The sequence below is a fragment of the Nerophis lumbriciformis genome, linkage group LG18 (assembly GCF_033978685.3).
Source record: "Nerophis lumbriciformis linkage group LG18, RoL_Nlum_v2.1, whole genome shotgun sequence".
Classification (NCBI taxonomy): Eukaryota; Metazoa; Chordata; class Actinopteri; order Syngnathiformes; family Syngnathidae; genus Nerophis; species Nerophis lumbriciformis.
Window position 1 is genome coordinate 23,525,001 of NC_084565.2, and position 17,150 is coordinate 23,542,150.

General features: G+C 38.5%; 1 protein-coding gene across 2 annotated transcripts in view; it reads left to right on the forward strand.

Annotated features, from left to right (window-relative positions):
• trabd2b (TraB domain containing 2B) overlaps positions 1 to 17,150 on the forward strand; it is a 228,874-nt gene that overhangs the window by 5,573 nt on the left and 206,151 nt on the right. For both annotated transcript variants that reach the window (XM_061978565.1, XM_061978566.1), the window contains exon 2: positions 4,532 to 5,101. In XM_061978565.1, the coding sequence (XP_061834549.1) occupies positions 4,532 to 5,101 (570 nt within the window). The remainder of the gene's footprint in view (positions 1 to 4,531; positions 5,102 to 17,150) is intronic.

Below are 17,150 nucleotides of genomic sequence, written 5' to 3' on the forward strand. Positions count from 1 at the left end.
GGTCAGTATCGGTATCGGATCGGAAGTGCAAAAACAACATCGGTATCGGATCGGAAGTGCAAAAACCTGGATCGGGACATCCCTATCTCTAGTTACAATCGGCCCTCTAATGGCAGCCATGACTGCGGTGTGGCCCTCAATGAAAACAAGTTTGACACAGTGAAAAGTTGGTGTAAGCTGCAACAAAAAGTGCACGTGTTGGAGGATATGATGGTGCGCCTTCAATAACTGTTTATGATTTGCAATACGGCACACTGCACTCTGGTTTGTGTTAAGAGTAATTACGGCCATAAAAAAAGGCAAGTCGGCAAAGAAGTCCAGTGTATAAGAGCGCTTTCTTTTCCAAGCCTTACTTGAGTGTGCATGATCTTCTCACTGCATGATATGATGACTTAAGGCACGGACAGAAAAAAAAGATATTCCCCCACTTTGTGTAAAAATGGAATATTAAATTAAAGTTGTATTTCTGCGTATGTGCCACAAGGCAGGACTCCCCCCTCGGATTTATGTCGTCTGGGAGTACATTGTGCCAGATCTTGCAATATGTTCATTGCGCTTAATTTGGATGATTAAAAGCGAATCCCACGAGACAACCTGACTTAGTTTTTGGCAGGCGACAAACGCAGCGTTGGCAGCGTGCTATAATTGGAGTTGAAGGAAATCTCGGTTAAGATTTTGAAGTCAACAATTTTCAAAGAATAACTTGAAATCCCGGCAATGGGATTGTTCCATCGAATGCCTGATTATGCCATGTCTCTTAAGCCAGATGCTTTGTTTAGAAAAGAGGAAAGTGGTGACAATGCCAAACGGCAAAGTCGCAGCACATGCACTTTTGCAGAGTGTTTTAACGAGAAACATATTCTAAACACAATATCCTGATTAAATGAGCGATATGGTGTAATGGAAGAGGCAGGCGTCACAAACAATGCAGAAAGTATGGTTGTCAGCAACAGAGCCCCCCCCCTGACGTGTCAGAAATGTCCCAAACCAAAGTCTCCCAGCAGGGTTCCAATAGGTAACAGGCTCCTTTCAGCTTTTGGACTTTATGAGTTCAGCGTAGTATATTTGCACTGCGGCCTTCAAGTACTTCCCATGCAGGCCCAAAGAAGCTTTGGCAAGTGAGGTATGGACCTGGACAATAAACGGGGGTCTGTTTACAGCCAAGCGGGCCCCTATGTAAACTTAACCATCATATCTACTTTTTCATCTAAAAAATATATATTGTAGGTCAGTGACATGACCCGTCCTGTATTTTGTTAGTAGGTAATTATACATTTAAGACAGAGTTAAACATAATGCATTTTTTTAAATAAAAACAAACCAGCCAGATCCGGCCCACGAATGAATTATCTATGGCAGTGTTTTTCTACCACTGTGCCGTGAGATACAGTCTGGTGTGCCATGGGAGATTATGTAATTTCACCTATTTGGGCTAAAAATATTTTATGCAAACCAGTAATTATAATCTGCAAATAAAGTGCCTTTGTTGAGTGTCTGTACTGTCTAGAGCTTGGCAGAGTAACCGTGTAATACTCTTCCATATCAGTAGGTGGCAGCAGGTAGCTAATTGCTTTGTAAACGTCGTATCTAAAGCTTAAACCAAAAATAAACAAAAGACGAGTGCCTCTAAAAAAGGCATTGAAGCTTAGGGATGGTTATGGAAAACAAAACTAAAACTGAACTGGCTACAAAGTAAACAAAAACAGAATGCTGGACAACAGCAAAGACTTACAGCATGTGGAGCAGCCGGCGTCTACAAAGTACATCCGTACATGACATGACAATTTAACAATTTCCACACAAAGAAGAATAGCGTCCGCACAACTGAAATAGTCTTGATTGTTAAAACAAAGCAGGTGTGGGGAATTGCGCTCAAAGGAAGACATGAAACTGCTAGAGGAAAATACCAACAGAACAGGAAAAGCCACCAAAATAGGAGCGCAAGACACTACACACAGGAAAACACCAAAAAACTTGGTGTCACGGCGTGATGTGACAGGTCGTGACACTTACTTTGAGACAAGAGCTATAGTGATGCATGGTTGGTTATGGTTTGAATTCATATCCAACAATTGCAACAATTACTTTTTACTGTCAATATTAACTACAGAGTTGACATTTTTAATGTTTTCTGCTGGTGGTGTGCCTCCGCATTTTTTCAATGAACAAAAATGTGCCTTGGCTCCAGAAAGGTTGAAAAACACTGATCTATGGCCCCCGGGATGATATTAGATTAGTATTAGAACCGGCCCACAGGCCACAGCACGCACCAATACTACATCAGGGTTGGCGCTAGGAATTTTTAAAACGGGGTCCCACAGTATATTTTTGGGGTCTCACTTTTTTGTAACCGTTTTGAAAACAAATGATAAATGCATTTATCCTGTTATATCTCACATTCTATATTGTGTTTTGGAAAAGGTTGTCGTAAACGTTACTTAATTCATTAAAAAAAATAATACAAAAGAAAACACATTTTTATGCATATATAAATCAGTTATAAACATTAATTCACTTTCTTCTTTCCTTCATGGATCTAAACTTTACCGCTGACGATATTTTTTTCTTTTTTTTTATTGTAATATTTTCAAAATGTGTTTGTTCTATTTTTGGCCAAAGTAAGGCAAATAAAACAATCTGAAGTTGTCTTTATTTTTTTGTTTTGCGCCCACGTCTGCACAGATTTTCTTCCATGCGGCCCCTGAGCTAAAATGAGTTTGACACTTGTCTGTACGTTCACAATTGGGATGTAACAATAAACACAAGTAATGATAACAGCGATAAAACGTTGGTTCGTTAGTATTCCCCTTTTAAATTAAAATCATCCAAAAACTGTGATTGATAATTGCACTGTGATAAACTCACCAACTGACTGGCGCTAGCTTGCAAGCTTAAATGCGAACATGAAAACATGAGGCATTAACGTCTTTCCCCATTAATAATTGACATACCGACTTTTCTAAACATATATTAAGACATTTCTGTTCTAGTAACTCAGCTATTTAATTTTGCACTGTCCTCGATTGGCCTGCCAACTCCCCTGACCTGAACCCCATAGAGAATTTGTGGGGTATTGTGAAGAAGAAGCTGAAAGACAACAGACCCAATAATGCAAATGAGCTAAAGGCCGCTATTGAAGCATCCTGGGCATCCATAACACCTCAGCAATGCCACAGGCTGATTGCCTCCATGCCACGCCACATTGATGCAGTAATCCGTGCAAAAGGATTCCCAACCAAGTACTGAGTGCATTAATTGACATTTTCAAATGTTTGATTTTGTTTTGCTGTTATAAATCTTTTTTTTTTACTTGGTCTGAGGAAATATTCACATTTTTTGAGATGGAATTTTTGAGTTTTCTTAAGCTGTATGCCATAATCAGCAATATTAAAATAATAAAAGGTTTGCAATATTTCAGTTGATGTGTAATGAATCCAGAATGTATGACATTTTCATGTTTTTAGTTGCATTACAGAAAATAAAGGACTTTATCACAATATTCAAATTTTCTGAGACAGTCCTGTATATATCAATAACAGAGCAGCCTCTCCTCATCCGTGACTCACTAGTGCAATAATGCCGGAAATGTGTCCTGTGAAAAAACGTCCGACCGGAACTCTAATAACTAAAGTTCCTCGGGTGAATAATATAAACTCACTATACCGGTATGTTTTAGCGCTTTCGTGGCAAGTTTACTGACAGATATAAGTAAGAACTTTATACTACTTTACATTAGAAATGGCAACAGGGAAGGATGAATGTCCCATAACAAGAAGATAGAGAAAAAGAAGAAGCTTATCAACTACGGTGTCGGCACGGACTACAAAGGCGGACGTGCACAATTTTTCAGGACTTATGCCGATCCCAAACACAGATCAGCAGGTACCAGAAAGTAAGAAAAGTTGCTTTTGCTTAATATTGCGAGACAAAATGGCAGATAATATGTCTTACCTTATACACACACCTTAATAATACTTGTATGTTGAAGCACAGTACAATTCATCAAGCGGTGCGGCTTCATAGCTTACCAAAGTCGTACTAAAACATTTTGATAGATTTTTCAGCGCACCGTGTGTAATATTCTATATTTTCAATGGAACATATAAAATGTTGGTGTTGTTTACTTGAGTCATATTGCAGTCTACACGTAGCTCTTATGTGTGACTGCCATCTACTGGTCACACTTATCATTTCACCATGTACCAAATAAAATACCTTCGAGGTCGGTAAGCAAAACCAAACGTATTCCTTACATTAGGCGCACTGTCGAGTTTTGAGAAAAACATATGATTTTAAGTGCGCCTTATAGTCCAGAAAATACGGTAATTTTAAAAAATTCGAAAGACTTCAGTGTGTCTTTAGGTACTTTTTGAGCACAATTACAATACCGTAAAAATAATGATAACGGTTATAAAATAAAATATCATCACCTTTACATCAAATATAAAGAAAACCTTTGGTGAAATGTATTTTGTTTCTCTCAAGAGGGGGTTATACCTTTGTTTCTCATCCTGTTTCTTTTCTCCCACAGCAAAGCGACATGAACTCTTTCCTGTGGCGAGTAAAGCGTGCGGCCCCTCACCCGCCTGCCTACCTTTTTGGTACCATTCACGTGCCTTACACCCGAGTGTGGGACTTCATCCCCAGCAGCTCCAAGCAGGCTTTCCGCAGTAGCCACAATGTTTTCTTTGAGCTGGATCTGACGGATCCACTCACCGTTTCCAAGCTGACCAGCTGCCAGCTGCTTCCCCACGGGGAGAACCTGCAAACTCTACTACCTCGAGACCTCTACCGCCGCCTCAAACGCCACCTGGACTACATCAAGCACATGATGCCTTACTGGATGACGGCGGACCAACGCGGACGTGGCCTTTATGCCGACTACCTGTTCAACGCCATCGCAGGAAATTGGGAGAGGAAGAGGCCCGTGTGGGTGATGCTGATGGTCAACTCGCTCACAGAGTGGGACGTGCGGTCCAGAGGGACGCCGGTGCTTGACTTGTTTTTGGCTCAGGAGGCTGAGAAAATGGGAAAAACCACCGGGGCGGTGGAGCGGGTGGAGGAACAGTGTCACCCACTCAATGGCCTCAACTTTTCTCAGGTAAGGAGACACTTTCTCATGTAAGTTTAGTGCAAAGACACACCGGGCCTTTAGGGGGCATAGGTGTATATATAAACACAACAATTACAAACCCCGTTTCCATATGAGTTGAGATATTGTGTTAGATGTAAATATAAACGGAATACAATGATTTGCAAATCATTTTCAACCCATATTCAGTTGAATATGCTACAAAGACAACATATTTGATGTTCAAACTGATAAACATTTTTTTTTTGCAAATAGTCATTAACTTTGGAATTTGATGGCAGCAACACGTGACAAAGAAGTTGGGAAAGGTGGCAATAAATACTGATAAAGTTGAGGAATGCTCATCAAACACTTATTTGGAACATCCCACAGGTGAACAGGCAAATTGGGAACAGGTGGATGCCATAATTGGGTATAAAAGTAGATTCCATGAAATGCTCAGTCATTCACAAACAAGGATGGGGCGAGGGTCACCACTTTGTCAATAAATGCATGAGCATATTGTTGAACAGTTTAAGAAAAACCTTTCTCAACCAGCTATTGCAAGGAATTTAGGGATTTGACCATCTACGGTCCGTAATATCATCAAAGGGTTCAGAGAATCTGGAGAAATCACTGCACGTAAGCAGCTAAGCCCGTGACCTCCGATCCCTCAGGCTGTACTGCATCAACAAGCGACATCAGTGTGTAAAGGATATCACCACATGGGCTCAGGAACACTTCAGAAACCCACTGTCAGTAACTACAGTTGGTCGCTACATCTGTAAGTGCAAGTTCAAACTCTCCTATGCAAGGCGAAAACCGTTTATCAACAACACCCATAAATGCCGTCGGCTTCGCTGGGCCTGAGCTCATCTAAGATGGACTGATGCAAAGTGCAAAAGTGTTCTGTGGTCTGACGAGTCCACATTTCAAATTGTTTTTGGAAACTGTGGACGTCGTGTCCTCCTGACCAAAGAGGAAAAGAACCATCTGGATTGTTATAGGCGCAAAGTTGAAAAGCCATTACCTGTGATGGTATGGGGGTGTATTAGTGCCAGACCTGTCTCCCATTAAAAATGTGTGGCGCATTATGAAGCCTAAAATACCACAACGGAGACCCCTGGACTGTTGAACAACTTAAGCTGTACACCAAGCAAGAATGGGAAATAATTCCACCTGAGAAGCTTAAAAAATGTGTCTCCTCAGTTCCCAAACGCTTACTGAGTGTTGTTAAAAGGAATGGCCATGTAACACAGTGGTGAACATGCCCTTTCCCAACTACTTTGGCACGCGTTGCAGCCATGAAATTCTAAGTTAATTATTATTTGCAAAAAAAAAAAAAAGTTTGAGTTGAACATCAAATATCTTGTCTTTGTAGTGCATTCAATTGAATATGGGTTGAAAAGGATTTGCAAATCATTGTATTCCGTTTATATTTACATCTAACACAATTTCCCAACTCATATGGAAACTGGGTTTGTAGAATAAGAGAAAGTGGGGAACGTGTGTCTGAATGCTTTTCCCAGAAACGGGGCGAGGGAAAGACAATAGGAGGAATAAAGGAAGCCCTGTTTAGTCCGGTTAAAACAAACTCTGGTGTGTTTGTAATTTTGGTTTGATCAAGTGTCACTGCCATCACCTGAACCTTTTGGCCCTTTTGTGCAAAACCAACTTTTCTTCCCCATTGGTACCTGTTTTTGTGTATTTTGGATCTGCATAAGTCCCGAAAATGTGAATTCAAACCATGGAAGCTTTGCAGAGATAGCTATAAAACAATCTTGCCTTCCGTCATGAGTCCTCCAAATGAGCCGTTCTGAACTTGCTCTGATGACCTGTGATGTTTTTTGCCCTGTGACGTCAGCGGATATCTCCATTTACAGTCGTGGTCAAAAGTTGACATACACTTGTGAAGGACATGATGTCATGGCTGTCTTGAGTTTCCAATAATTTCTACAACTGTTTTTTTGATAGAGTGATTGGAGCACATACTTGTTTGTCACAAAAAACATTTATGAAGTTTGGTTCTTTTTTGAATTTATTATGGGTCTACTGAAAATGTGACCAAATCTGCTGGGTCAAAAGTATACATACAGCAATGTTAATATTTGGTTACATGTCCCTTGGCAAGTTTCACTGCAATAAGGTGCTTTTGGTAGCCATCCACAAGCTTCTGGCAAGCTTCTGGTTGAATTTGTGACCACTCCTCTTGACAATATTGGTGCAGTTCAGCTAAATTTGTTGGTTTTCTGACATGGACTTGTTTCTTCAGCAATGTCCACACGTTTAAGTCAGGACTTTGGGAAGATCATTCTAAAACCTTAATTCTAGCCTGATTTAGCCATTCCTTTACCACTTTTGACATGTGTTTGGGGTCATTTCCCTGTTGGAACGCCCAACTGTGCCCAAGACCCAACCTCTGGGCTGATGATTTTAAGTTGTCCTGAAGAATTTGGAGGTAATCCTCTTTTTTCATTGTCCCATTTACTCTCTGTAAAGCACCAGTTCCATTGGCAGCAAAACAGGTCCAGAGCATAATACTACCACCACTAGGGCTGTGAATCTTTGGGTGTCCCACGATTAGATTCAATATCGATTCTTAGGGTCACGATTCGATTCAAAATCGATTTTTTTTCAATTCAACACGATTCTCGATTCAAAAACGATTTTTTTCCCGATTCAAAAGGATTCTCTATTCAATCAATACATAGGATTTCAGCAGGATCTACCCCAGTCTGCTGACATGCAAGCAGAGTAGTAGATTTTTGTAAAAAGCTTTTATAATTGTAAAGGACAATGTTTTATCAACTGATTGCAATAATGTAAATTTGTTTTAACTATTAAATGAACCAAAAATATGACTTATTTTATCTTTGTGAAAATATTGGACACAGTGTGTTGTCAAGCTTATGAGATGCGATGCAAGTGTAAGCCACTGTGACACTATTGTTCTTTTTTTTAATTTTTATAAATGTCTAATGATAATGTCAATGAGGGATTTTTAATCACTGCTATGTTGAAATTGTAACTAATATTGATACTGTTGTTGATAATATTCATTTTTGTTTCACAACTTATGGTTTGTTCTGTGTCGTGTTTGTGTCTCCTCTCAATTGCTCTGTTTGTTGCAGTTCTGAGTTTTGCTGGGTCGGGTTTGGTTTTGGAATTGGATTGCATTGTTATGGTATTGCTGTGTATTGTTTTGTTAAATTAATTAATAAAAAAATGTTTTTTTAAATAAATAAATAAATAAAATTAAAAAAAAATCGATTTTTTAAAAATGAGAATCGATTCTGAATCGCACAACGTGAGAATCGCGATTCGAATTCAAATCGATTTTTTCCCACACCCCTAACCACCACCATGCTTGACGGTAGAGTGGTGTTCCTGGGATTAAAGGCCTCACCTTTTCTCCTCCAAACATATTGCTGGGTATTGTGGCTAAACAGCTCAATTTCTGTTTCATCTGACCACATAACTTTCCTCCAGAAGGTCTTATCTTTGTCCATGTGATATCAAGTATGTAAACTTTTGACCACGACTGTAATTTATGATCAATTAATATTCCCAAGAACTAGAACAGAGATTGTTGCAAAAGAAAGACTAACTTTGTTTTTCCACATTTTTTACTTCCTGTCGTCGTCCCCTTCACCCAAAACGTTTGTCCATACAGTTTAAATCACACATCCTCAGCTTGTTCAAGTAGCAGCATCTTGGTCCCCACTGACAAGCAGTGCTGAGATTATTTAGGGAGCTGCAAAGCTTCCTGGCACGTAAGGGGCACACGGTGCAGCTTTGACAGGGTACTTAGTCAGAGAAGCTGATGAAAGCAGAGACGCTGGGAGACTTCTGCCTCTCAAATTAGACCCCCGGACCTCTTTGACCTATCACGTGGAGGCTAAGGCCTTTACATATTCCACTGTACAGAGCTCTCACCGGGCCTTGTGTGTGCGTGTTTGTCGGCATGGCGTGCACATGTCAGGCTGGGAGCCCTGCAAGACTGAGACATTTATTTTCTTCCATTGAGATCAAAGACTGTAGAAGGACATAAATTAGTGCGGCGCATCTTCCTCAAGCTGTCAAGACTCATTGATGATTTTTATGGGACCTCCCATGTGAAGGATCGTTTAGGATTATCTGGATCATAATTGAAATGGATGCACCCTTCCTTAATTTGTTCATTAATTTAAGATGGATGTTTTGCTCATGGTGGTATGGGGTCGTAGTTGTAGATCACAAAACCAGACAGTGCTCTGCTCTTCTCCCCTTCTTCAATTTGTTCTGTGCCTCCATTGACCTCTCTGCATATTCAGCTGTGTCTTCCGTTTGTCCACACAGACGCAAGGAGATCCATAACCCTAAAGCTGTCTCCAGCAGACATGTTTGAGGCTGCGGTCACATTTGTGGTTTGGTGGTACTCTGGTCCCGACTAAAAATTACATAAAAATACCGGTGCCTCAACTACTAAAAATGTGTGTGTACTAGGGATGTCCCGATCCAGGTTTTTGCACTTCCGATCCGATACCGATATTGTTTTTGCATTTCCGATCCGATACCGATACTGACCGATACCGATACTGACCGATACTGGCCTATCCGAGCATGTATTAAAGTTTAAAGTTATTTAGCCTACTTAGTTGTCAGAATCATGTTGAAAAGGGTTTTAGTACTCTTGATAACAACTAGCCAGCTGAATTAGGGGAGTTTGAATAATACACAATGGTTGGTAACAAGAAACTGACCTGTTTATTCAAGGATAAACACAAAATAGACAAAATTATACATGACAAACAGAAATGGTATCATTGAACTAGGACTGGGTGATATGGCCTTTTTTTAATATTGCGATATTTTAAGGCCATATTGCGATACACAATATATATGTGGATATTTTGCCTTAGCCTTGAATGAACACTTGATGCATATAATCACAGCAGTGTGATGATTCTATGTGTTTTGATTGATTGATTGAGACTTTTATTAGCAGGTTGCACTGTGAAGTACATATTCCGTACAATTGACCACTAAATGGTAACACCCCAATAAGTTTTTCAACTTGTTTAAGTCGGGGTCCACTTAAATTGATTCATGATACAGATATATACTATCAGATATATACTATCATCATAATACAGTCATCACACAAGATAATCACATTGAATTATTTACATTATTTATAATCCAGGGTGTGGAGGGGGGCGCCAAAGAGTTTGATATGAGAATAAATCTAAAGTTAAAATATAGGGTAGAAATGCACCCATTTGCAGGAAATGTAGTCTTGATTTTCAAAATTTTCTTTCAAGGCTTGCATGTCTACATTAAAACATTCTTCTTCATACTGCATTAATATATGCTACTTTTAAACTTTCATGCAGAGAAGGAAATCACAACTAAAAAAATCACTAATTTTTTCATACGGTGTTGATGTGGAAATTTTTGCCTCAGTATTTTGATGGTGTGGGCGTGTGGCACTGAATGGAGATAAGCGTCTCGACAGACGTCACAATATTTGAACAATAATGACGAAAACTGTTTTCTCTGTCGTGTCCGTGTGTCGAAAATTGTTATGCGCTTATTTTTTTATTAGATTTTGTGCGTGGCATAGATTTGCTATGCGCAGAGGACGCTTAAACAGTGCGCAATTGCACAGGCGAGCACCTTAGAGGGAGCGTTGCTCGCACGGCTGCGCTAGCATCACAGCTAACGTTAGCCATGCTGCTACCTCTCTGCTCGGGGAGGACGTATACGTATGTGACGTATGACATGACAGTATGTGACGTGTGTAAGAAGGTGCACTTGCTGTCTGTGAGAAGGAGACAGAAGAAGGAGTGAGAAGAGCCTGTAGTGCAATGCCAGCAGCTAAAAGCAACTGCTTGAGAATTCACAGACATGTGGATGTGTTGAAGGTGTCCTGGAAAATGCGGAACGGAAATTACGGAGCAGCAGAAAAGTGGAATGTATTATTTAAATCGGTGCGTTGGAAAACACGGACCGGAGTTTGTTTTTTTTTAAACTGGATCTGGATCGGCATTTTCCCATGCCTTGCCGATACGCAATTTTTGGCAAATATCGGCAGCCGATCCGATCCAAATATCAGATCGGGACATCCCTAGTGTGTACTAAAACATGTGCAAACTTTATCGCTCACATAGAGCTGATCTACAGTACTAAGGTTGTGGGCGGAGGATTACATCTCTTAAATGAGCAAAATAGTGGACACAATCCATTTAGCGCGTTTGTCTTCATGTATATGCAAAACATAAGAAGATTATTAGGACACAGACAATATTGGGAGGAAAATATTCTAGTACAGTGGTTCTCAACCTTTTTTCAGTGATGTACCCCCTGTGAACATTTTTTTTAATTCAAGTACCCCCTAATCAGAGCAAAGCATTTTTGGTTGAAAAAAAGAGATGAAGTAAAATACAGCACTATGTCATCAGTTTCTGATTTATTAAATTGTATAACAGTGCAACATATTGCTCATTTGTAGTGGTCTTTCTTGAACTATTTGGAAAAAAAGATATACAAAAAACTAAAAACTTGTTGAAAAATAAACAAGTGATTCAATTATAAATAAAGATTTCTACACATAGAAGTAATCATCAACTTAAAGTGCCCTCTTTGGGGATTGTAATAGAGATCCATCTGGATTCATGAACTTAATTCTAAACATTTCTTCACAAAAAAAGAAATCTTTAACATCAATATTTATGGAACATGTCCACAAAAAATCTAGCTGTCAACACTGAATATTGCATTGTTGCATTTCTTTTCACAGTTCTTTTTGACAGACATTTTAGTGAGAAACCTGAGCTTGTGCTTCACTGAGTTTACGAACTTACATTCATATTTTGTTGAAGTATTATTCAATAAATATATTTATAAAGGATTTTTGAATTGTTGCTATTTTTAGAATATTAAAAAAAAAAAATCTCACGTACCCCTTGGCATACCTTTAAGTACCCCCAGGGGTACGCGTACCCCCATTTGAGAACCACTGTTCTTGTATACCGTATTTTCCGGACCATAGGGTGCACCGGATTATAAAGCGCACTGCCGATAAATGGTTTATTTTTGATCTTTTTTATATTTTATGTGCACCGGATTATAGGGCGCATTAAAGGAGTCATATTATTATTATTTTTTTCTAAATGTAAAACACTTCCTTGTGGTCTACATAACATGTAATGGTGGTTCTTTGGTCAAAATATTGCATGGATTATGTTTTACAGATCATCTTTAAGACACTTTCTGAAAGTCGCTTCAGGATGCGCCGTTTTGTGGGCGGTCTTATTTACGTGGCTCACTTTCGGCAGCGTCTTCTCCTCGCCATCTTTGTTGTAGCAGGTGTAGCGTGCAAGGACGGAAGTGGAAGAAGTGTCAAAAGATGGAGCTGACTTTTTAAATGACATTCAGACTTTACTTAAATCAATAACGGAGCATCTCCTCCTCATCCGGAAACAACAACACCGGAAATGTGTCCCGTGAAAAAACGTCCGACTGGAACTCTAATAAACGTCCGACTGGAACTCTAATAACTAAAGTTCCTTGGGTGAATAATGTAAACTCACTACACCGGTATGTTTTAGCGCTTTCATGGCGAGTTTACTGACAGATATAAGTAAGAACTTTACACTACTTTATATTACAAATGGCAACAACAGAGGATGAATGTCCCATAACAAAAAGATAGAGGAAAAAGAAGAAGCTTATCGACTTGCGAACACGTGCAATTTTTCAGGACTTCTACAGATCCCAAATGCAGATCAGCAAGTACCAGAAGGTAAGAAAAGTTGCTTTTGCATCCATCCATTTCCTACCGCTTATTCCCTTCAGGGTCGCGGGGGGTGCTGGAGCCTATCTCAGCTACAATCGGGCGGAAGGATATTGCAAAACAAACCGCCAGATAATAATACTCTTATGTTTAATGCGTCGACAATCCTTCAAGCGGTGCGGCTTCATAGCTTACCAAAGTTGTACTAAAACATTTTGATAGATTTTTGAGCACCGTGTTTAATGTTCTATATTTTCAATAAAACATATAAAATGTTGGTGTTGTTTACTTGAGACATATTGCCATCACAGTACAGTCTACACATATCTCTTATGTTAGACTGCCATCTACTGATCACACTTATCATTACACCATGTACCAAATTAAATAGCTTCGAGGTGAGTAAGCTCAACCAAACTTATTCCTTACATTAGGCGCACCGGGTTATAAGGCGCACTGTCGAGTTTTGAGAAAAAAAAAAGGATTTTAAGTTAGCCTTATAGTCCGCAAAATACGGTAATCATTTAGCACCTGCAATGTGTCACATTTTCAGTAGACCCATAATAAATTCACAAAAGAACTAAACTTCATGAATGTTTTTTGTGACCAACAAGTATGTGCTCCAATCACACTATCACAAAAAAAATAAGAGTTGTAGAAATTATTGGAAACTCAAGACAGCCATGATATTACGTTCTTTACAAGTGTATGCAAACTTTTGACCACGACTGTATGTTGGAAACCGCAGATTGAATATATAAAGGGAAAAATATCCAAATCCATTGCTATTCTTTATAACGCAAGACACATGCTGAATAAGAAATGTCTGCATATGTTATATTATTCTTTTATTTTTCCATATTTAACATATTGTGTTGAAGTTTGGGGAAATGTTTATAAAACAAACATAGACCCAATAATTAAACTTAAAAAAAGGGTAATTAGAATAATACACAAAGTCTGCTACTATGAACATACCAATCCATTATTCATAAGTTCTAATGTGTTAAAATTTTCAGATATTGCGTTTTTAAAAACAATGGAAATTGTGTTTCGAGTAAAGAACAACAGCCTTCCAGCTTGTTTTCTTAGGTTATTTAAATTAAGAAGAGCAAACTATAATTTACGGGGGATATTGATTTTTGAAATATGTAAAGTAAGACCGAATATAAAGTACAAATGTATTTCCGTTTTAGGAGTTAAATGGTGGAACAAGCTCAGTGATGAGTTGACGACATATAGTTCAATGTTAATGTTTGAGAAAGCCTTGAAAGGTGAAATAATGGAAAATTATAAAATATAGCAACGATTATTTTCATCCCATTGATTTTTTTGAATGTTGATGTTCCAGGCTTTTTAATTTTCAGTGAATGTATAGGATAGGCAAATATAAGCCTTGGCTTCAGTCTATTCCTTTTCCGGTCTTTCTTTTTCTTTTTGTGTGTGTATGTGTATAATTGTTAATATGTATAATCTGTGCTGTTAAATTGATCACACAAAATGGTTGATTGTATGACCGAAATAAACTCATTTCATTTAATTAAATTTTATAGTTTATCAAAAATGTGCTTATTAGGATTGCCTTCCCCAAAAGCTGGAAGGGCAGAATTTTCCAAATATTTTTCAGACTTGTGTTCATTTCAAAAACAACACAGGGCAGCTCCCACTGCCTACCTCGGGGGTCAGCAACCCGCGGCTCTTTAGTGCCGCCCTAGTGGCTCCCTGGAGCATTTTTAAAAAAGTATTAAAAATGGAAAAAGATGGGGGGGGAAAATAATTGTTTTGTTTTAGTATGTTTTTTGTTTGAGGACAAACATGACACAAACCTTTCCAATTGTTAGAAAGCCCACTGTTTAATGTTTGTTTATGCTTCACTGATGAGAGTATTTGGTGAACATTGTTTTGTCCTACTAATTTCGGCGGTTCTTGAACTCACCATAGTGTGGACTGTGATGCAACAGTTTGTTTACATGTACAATCTTCCACTCATTTGTCTCATTTTGTCCACCAAATGTTTCATGCTGTGCGTGAATGCACAAAGGTGACCTTTGGTGATGTTATTGACTTGTTGGAGTGCTAATCAGGCATATTTGGTCAGAGCATGACTGCAAGCTAATCAATGCTAACCTGCTACTTAGGCTAGCTGTATGTACGTATTGCATCATTATGCCTCATTTGTAGGTATATTTGAGCTGATTTAATATCCTTTACTTGTATCCTCTTTGTATATAATTTAGTTGCGCGTGTCTCATGACACATTATCTGTATGTAATATTGGCTGCATTTCTGATAGTTGTTTGTGTGCCATGTTGCTCCAGACCACAGCAAACATTGCCTAGCTTGCCAAAGATTGTAATAAATCTTTTAAAAGAAGACAGGCTGCCGTTTCCTTTAACTTAGACACACACATCTATACCGTTGGCCATTAAAAGCCAGTAATTTCCAGGAGTTATCTCACCTTCTGAGTAAAAATGTGTAGAATAAATATTAAATTTCAACATTTATGTCAACAAAATGCGACACTTAGTCAGTTTGATAGTAGGCTATTATAGCTAATGTAGACACTTACATCATGTGTTGCCTTCATTATAAGATTTTTTTACGGCTTTTAATTTTTTGCGGCTCCAGATAGATTTGTTTTTTGTATTTTTGGTCCAATATGGCTCTTTCAATGTTTTGGGTTGCCGACCCCTGGCCTACCTGTATAAGTCTGTCTGTCCTACAAACAGTTCATTCAGCGTCCAATAATTAACATTATGTGGTACATTGGCGTAGATTGGACAGATTTACACATTACATCTGCCTGTGAGTTTGAATTCACTTCAGATCAGATCCCAACCTTGTTTCTAAATATGTACGAGAACAATGACGGGCACAGCTGACATGGAAACCATTATCGTCAATTATAATAATTTGCGATTTAATCTGAACGCTATGGTTGATTGCATCCCTGTACGCTCGACTGTAAGAGGGGTGAGGTTAGCGGGACGCATGCAGGATAGACTTTGAGGCATAGGGAGAACACGTGTGTGTGAATCAGGAGAAGTGAGATGGATTGCGACTGGGGAGTGAACGCAGCGTGGCGTGGTCACTCTGAAACATGAGTAATGTTAAAAAGGGAAATCTGTGTTGGGAACGTGTCCAAACACTGTTGGCCAACATACTATTTGTTCTCAATAAAAGTAGCGGCTTATGATACAAGAGTAGCGGTGATTCATCATGTGAGCAGTTGGTCTTGGATCGTCCGATACTTTCTTGCAGAACCCTTGACAAGGGAGCCCAAAGGAAGTCGTTTTCCGAGCTATTGGATCGGAGAAAGCGATGCAGGTGTTTCGGCGGTGTGTTTGTAGTGATCGCTGGTGCATCGCAGTCCTCATTGTGTTTCTATGACAGCTCCAGTCTGCCTGGGACCACTCCATAGGCCAGAGGTGTGGATGTCTCTGCAGGAGCCACTTCATAGAATGTGGAAACAATAGCTGGTCACGGTGCATGCCTCTTGTCTGGTTGCACTGATGGAGCTTGGCAGCCTGGTTCTGTGGTCAGCTGTGAAGCCTGTTTCTTAATACCCAAGAAAAAGCTACAATTTGCTTAAAGGTGCAATCTGCACAACCACAATTTAACTTCCTTATAAGGTTGACAGCGATTTAGTGCCTAAATCCTATTTGCTACTACTTTTAGGGGACTGTGCTTACATTTTCTGCTTTTAAAGCCATGATTTAAACACATTTTTCTGGGTTGCTGTTCTGTATGAGCGGCATTGATATGGAAATACAAAAGTGGTCATCCTGCCAATATTCCCCCAAATAAAGTAGTATCAGAGGCGGGATTGTGATTACCAAGATTACCAAGATAGCAAGACCTGGTTGTGAGGTTTAACACCTGACACTCACTTTGAGGGCACACAAAGTGGATTTACTAAGCTTGTACACTGTGTGTATATATATATATATATATATATATATATATATATATATATATATATATATATATATGTATATATATATATATATATATATATATATATATATATATATATATATATATATATATATATATATATACACACATATATATATATATATATATATATATATATATATATATATATATATATATATATACACACATATATACATATATATATATATATAAATATATAGAAAATACATATATACATACATATACATACATACATATATATATACATACATATGTATATACATATATATATATATATATATATATATATATATATGTGTATATACATATGTATGTATGTGTGTGTATATATATATATATATA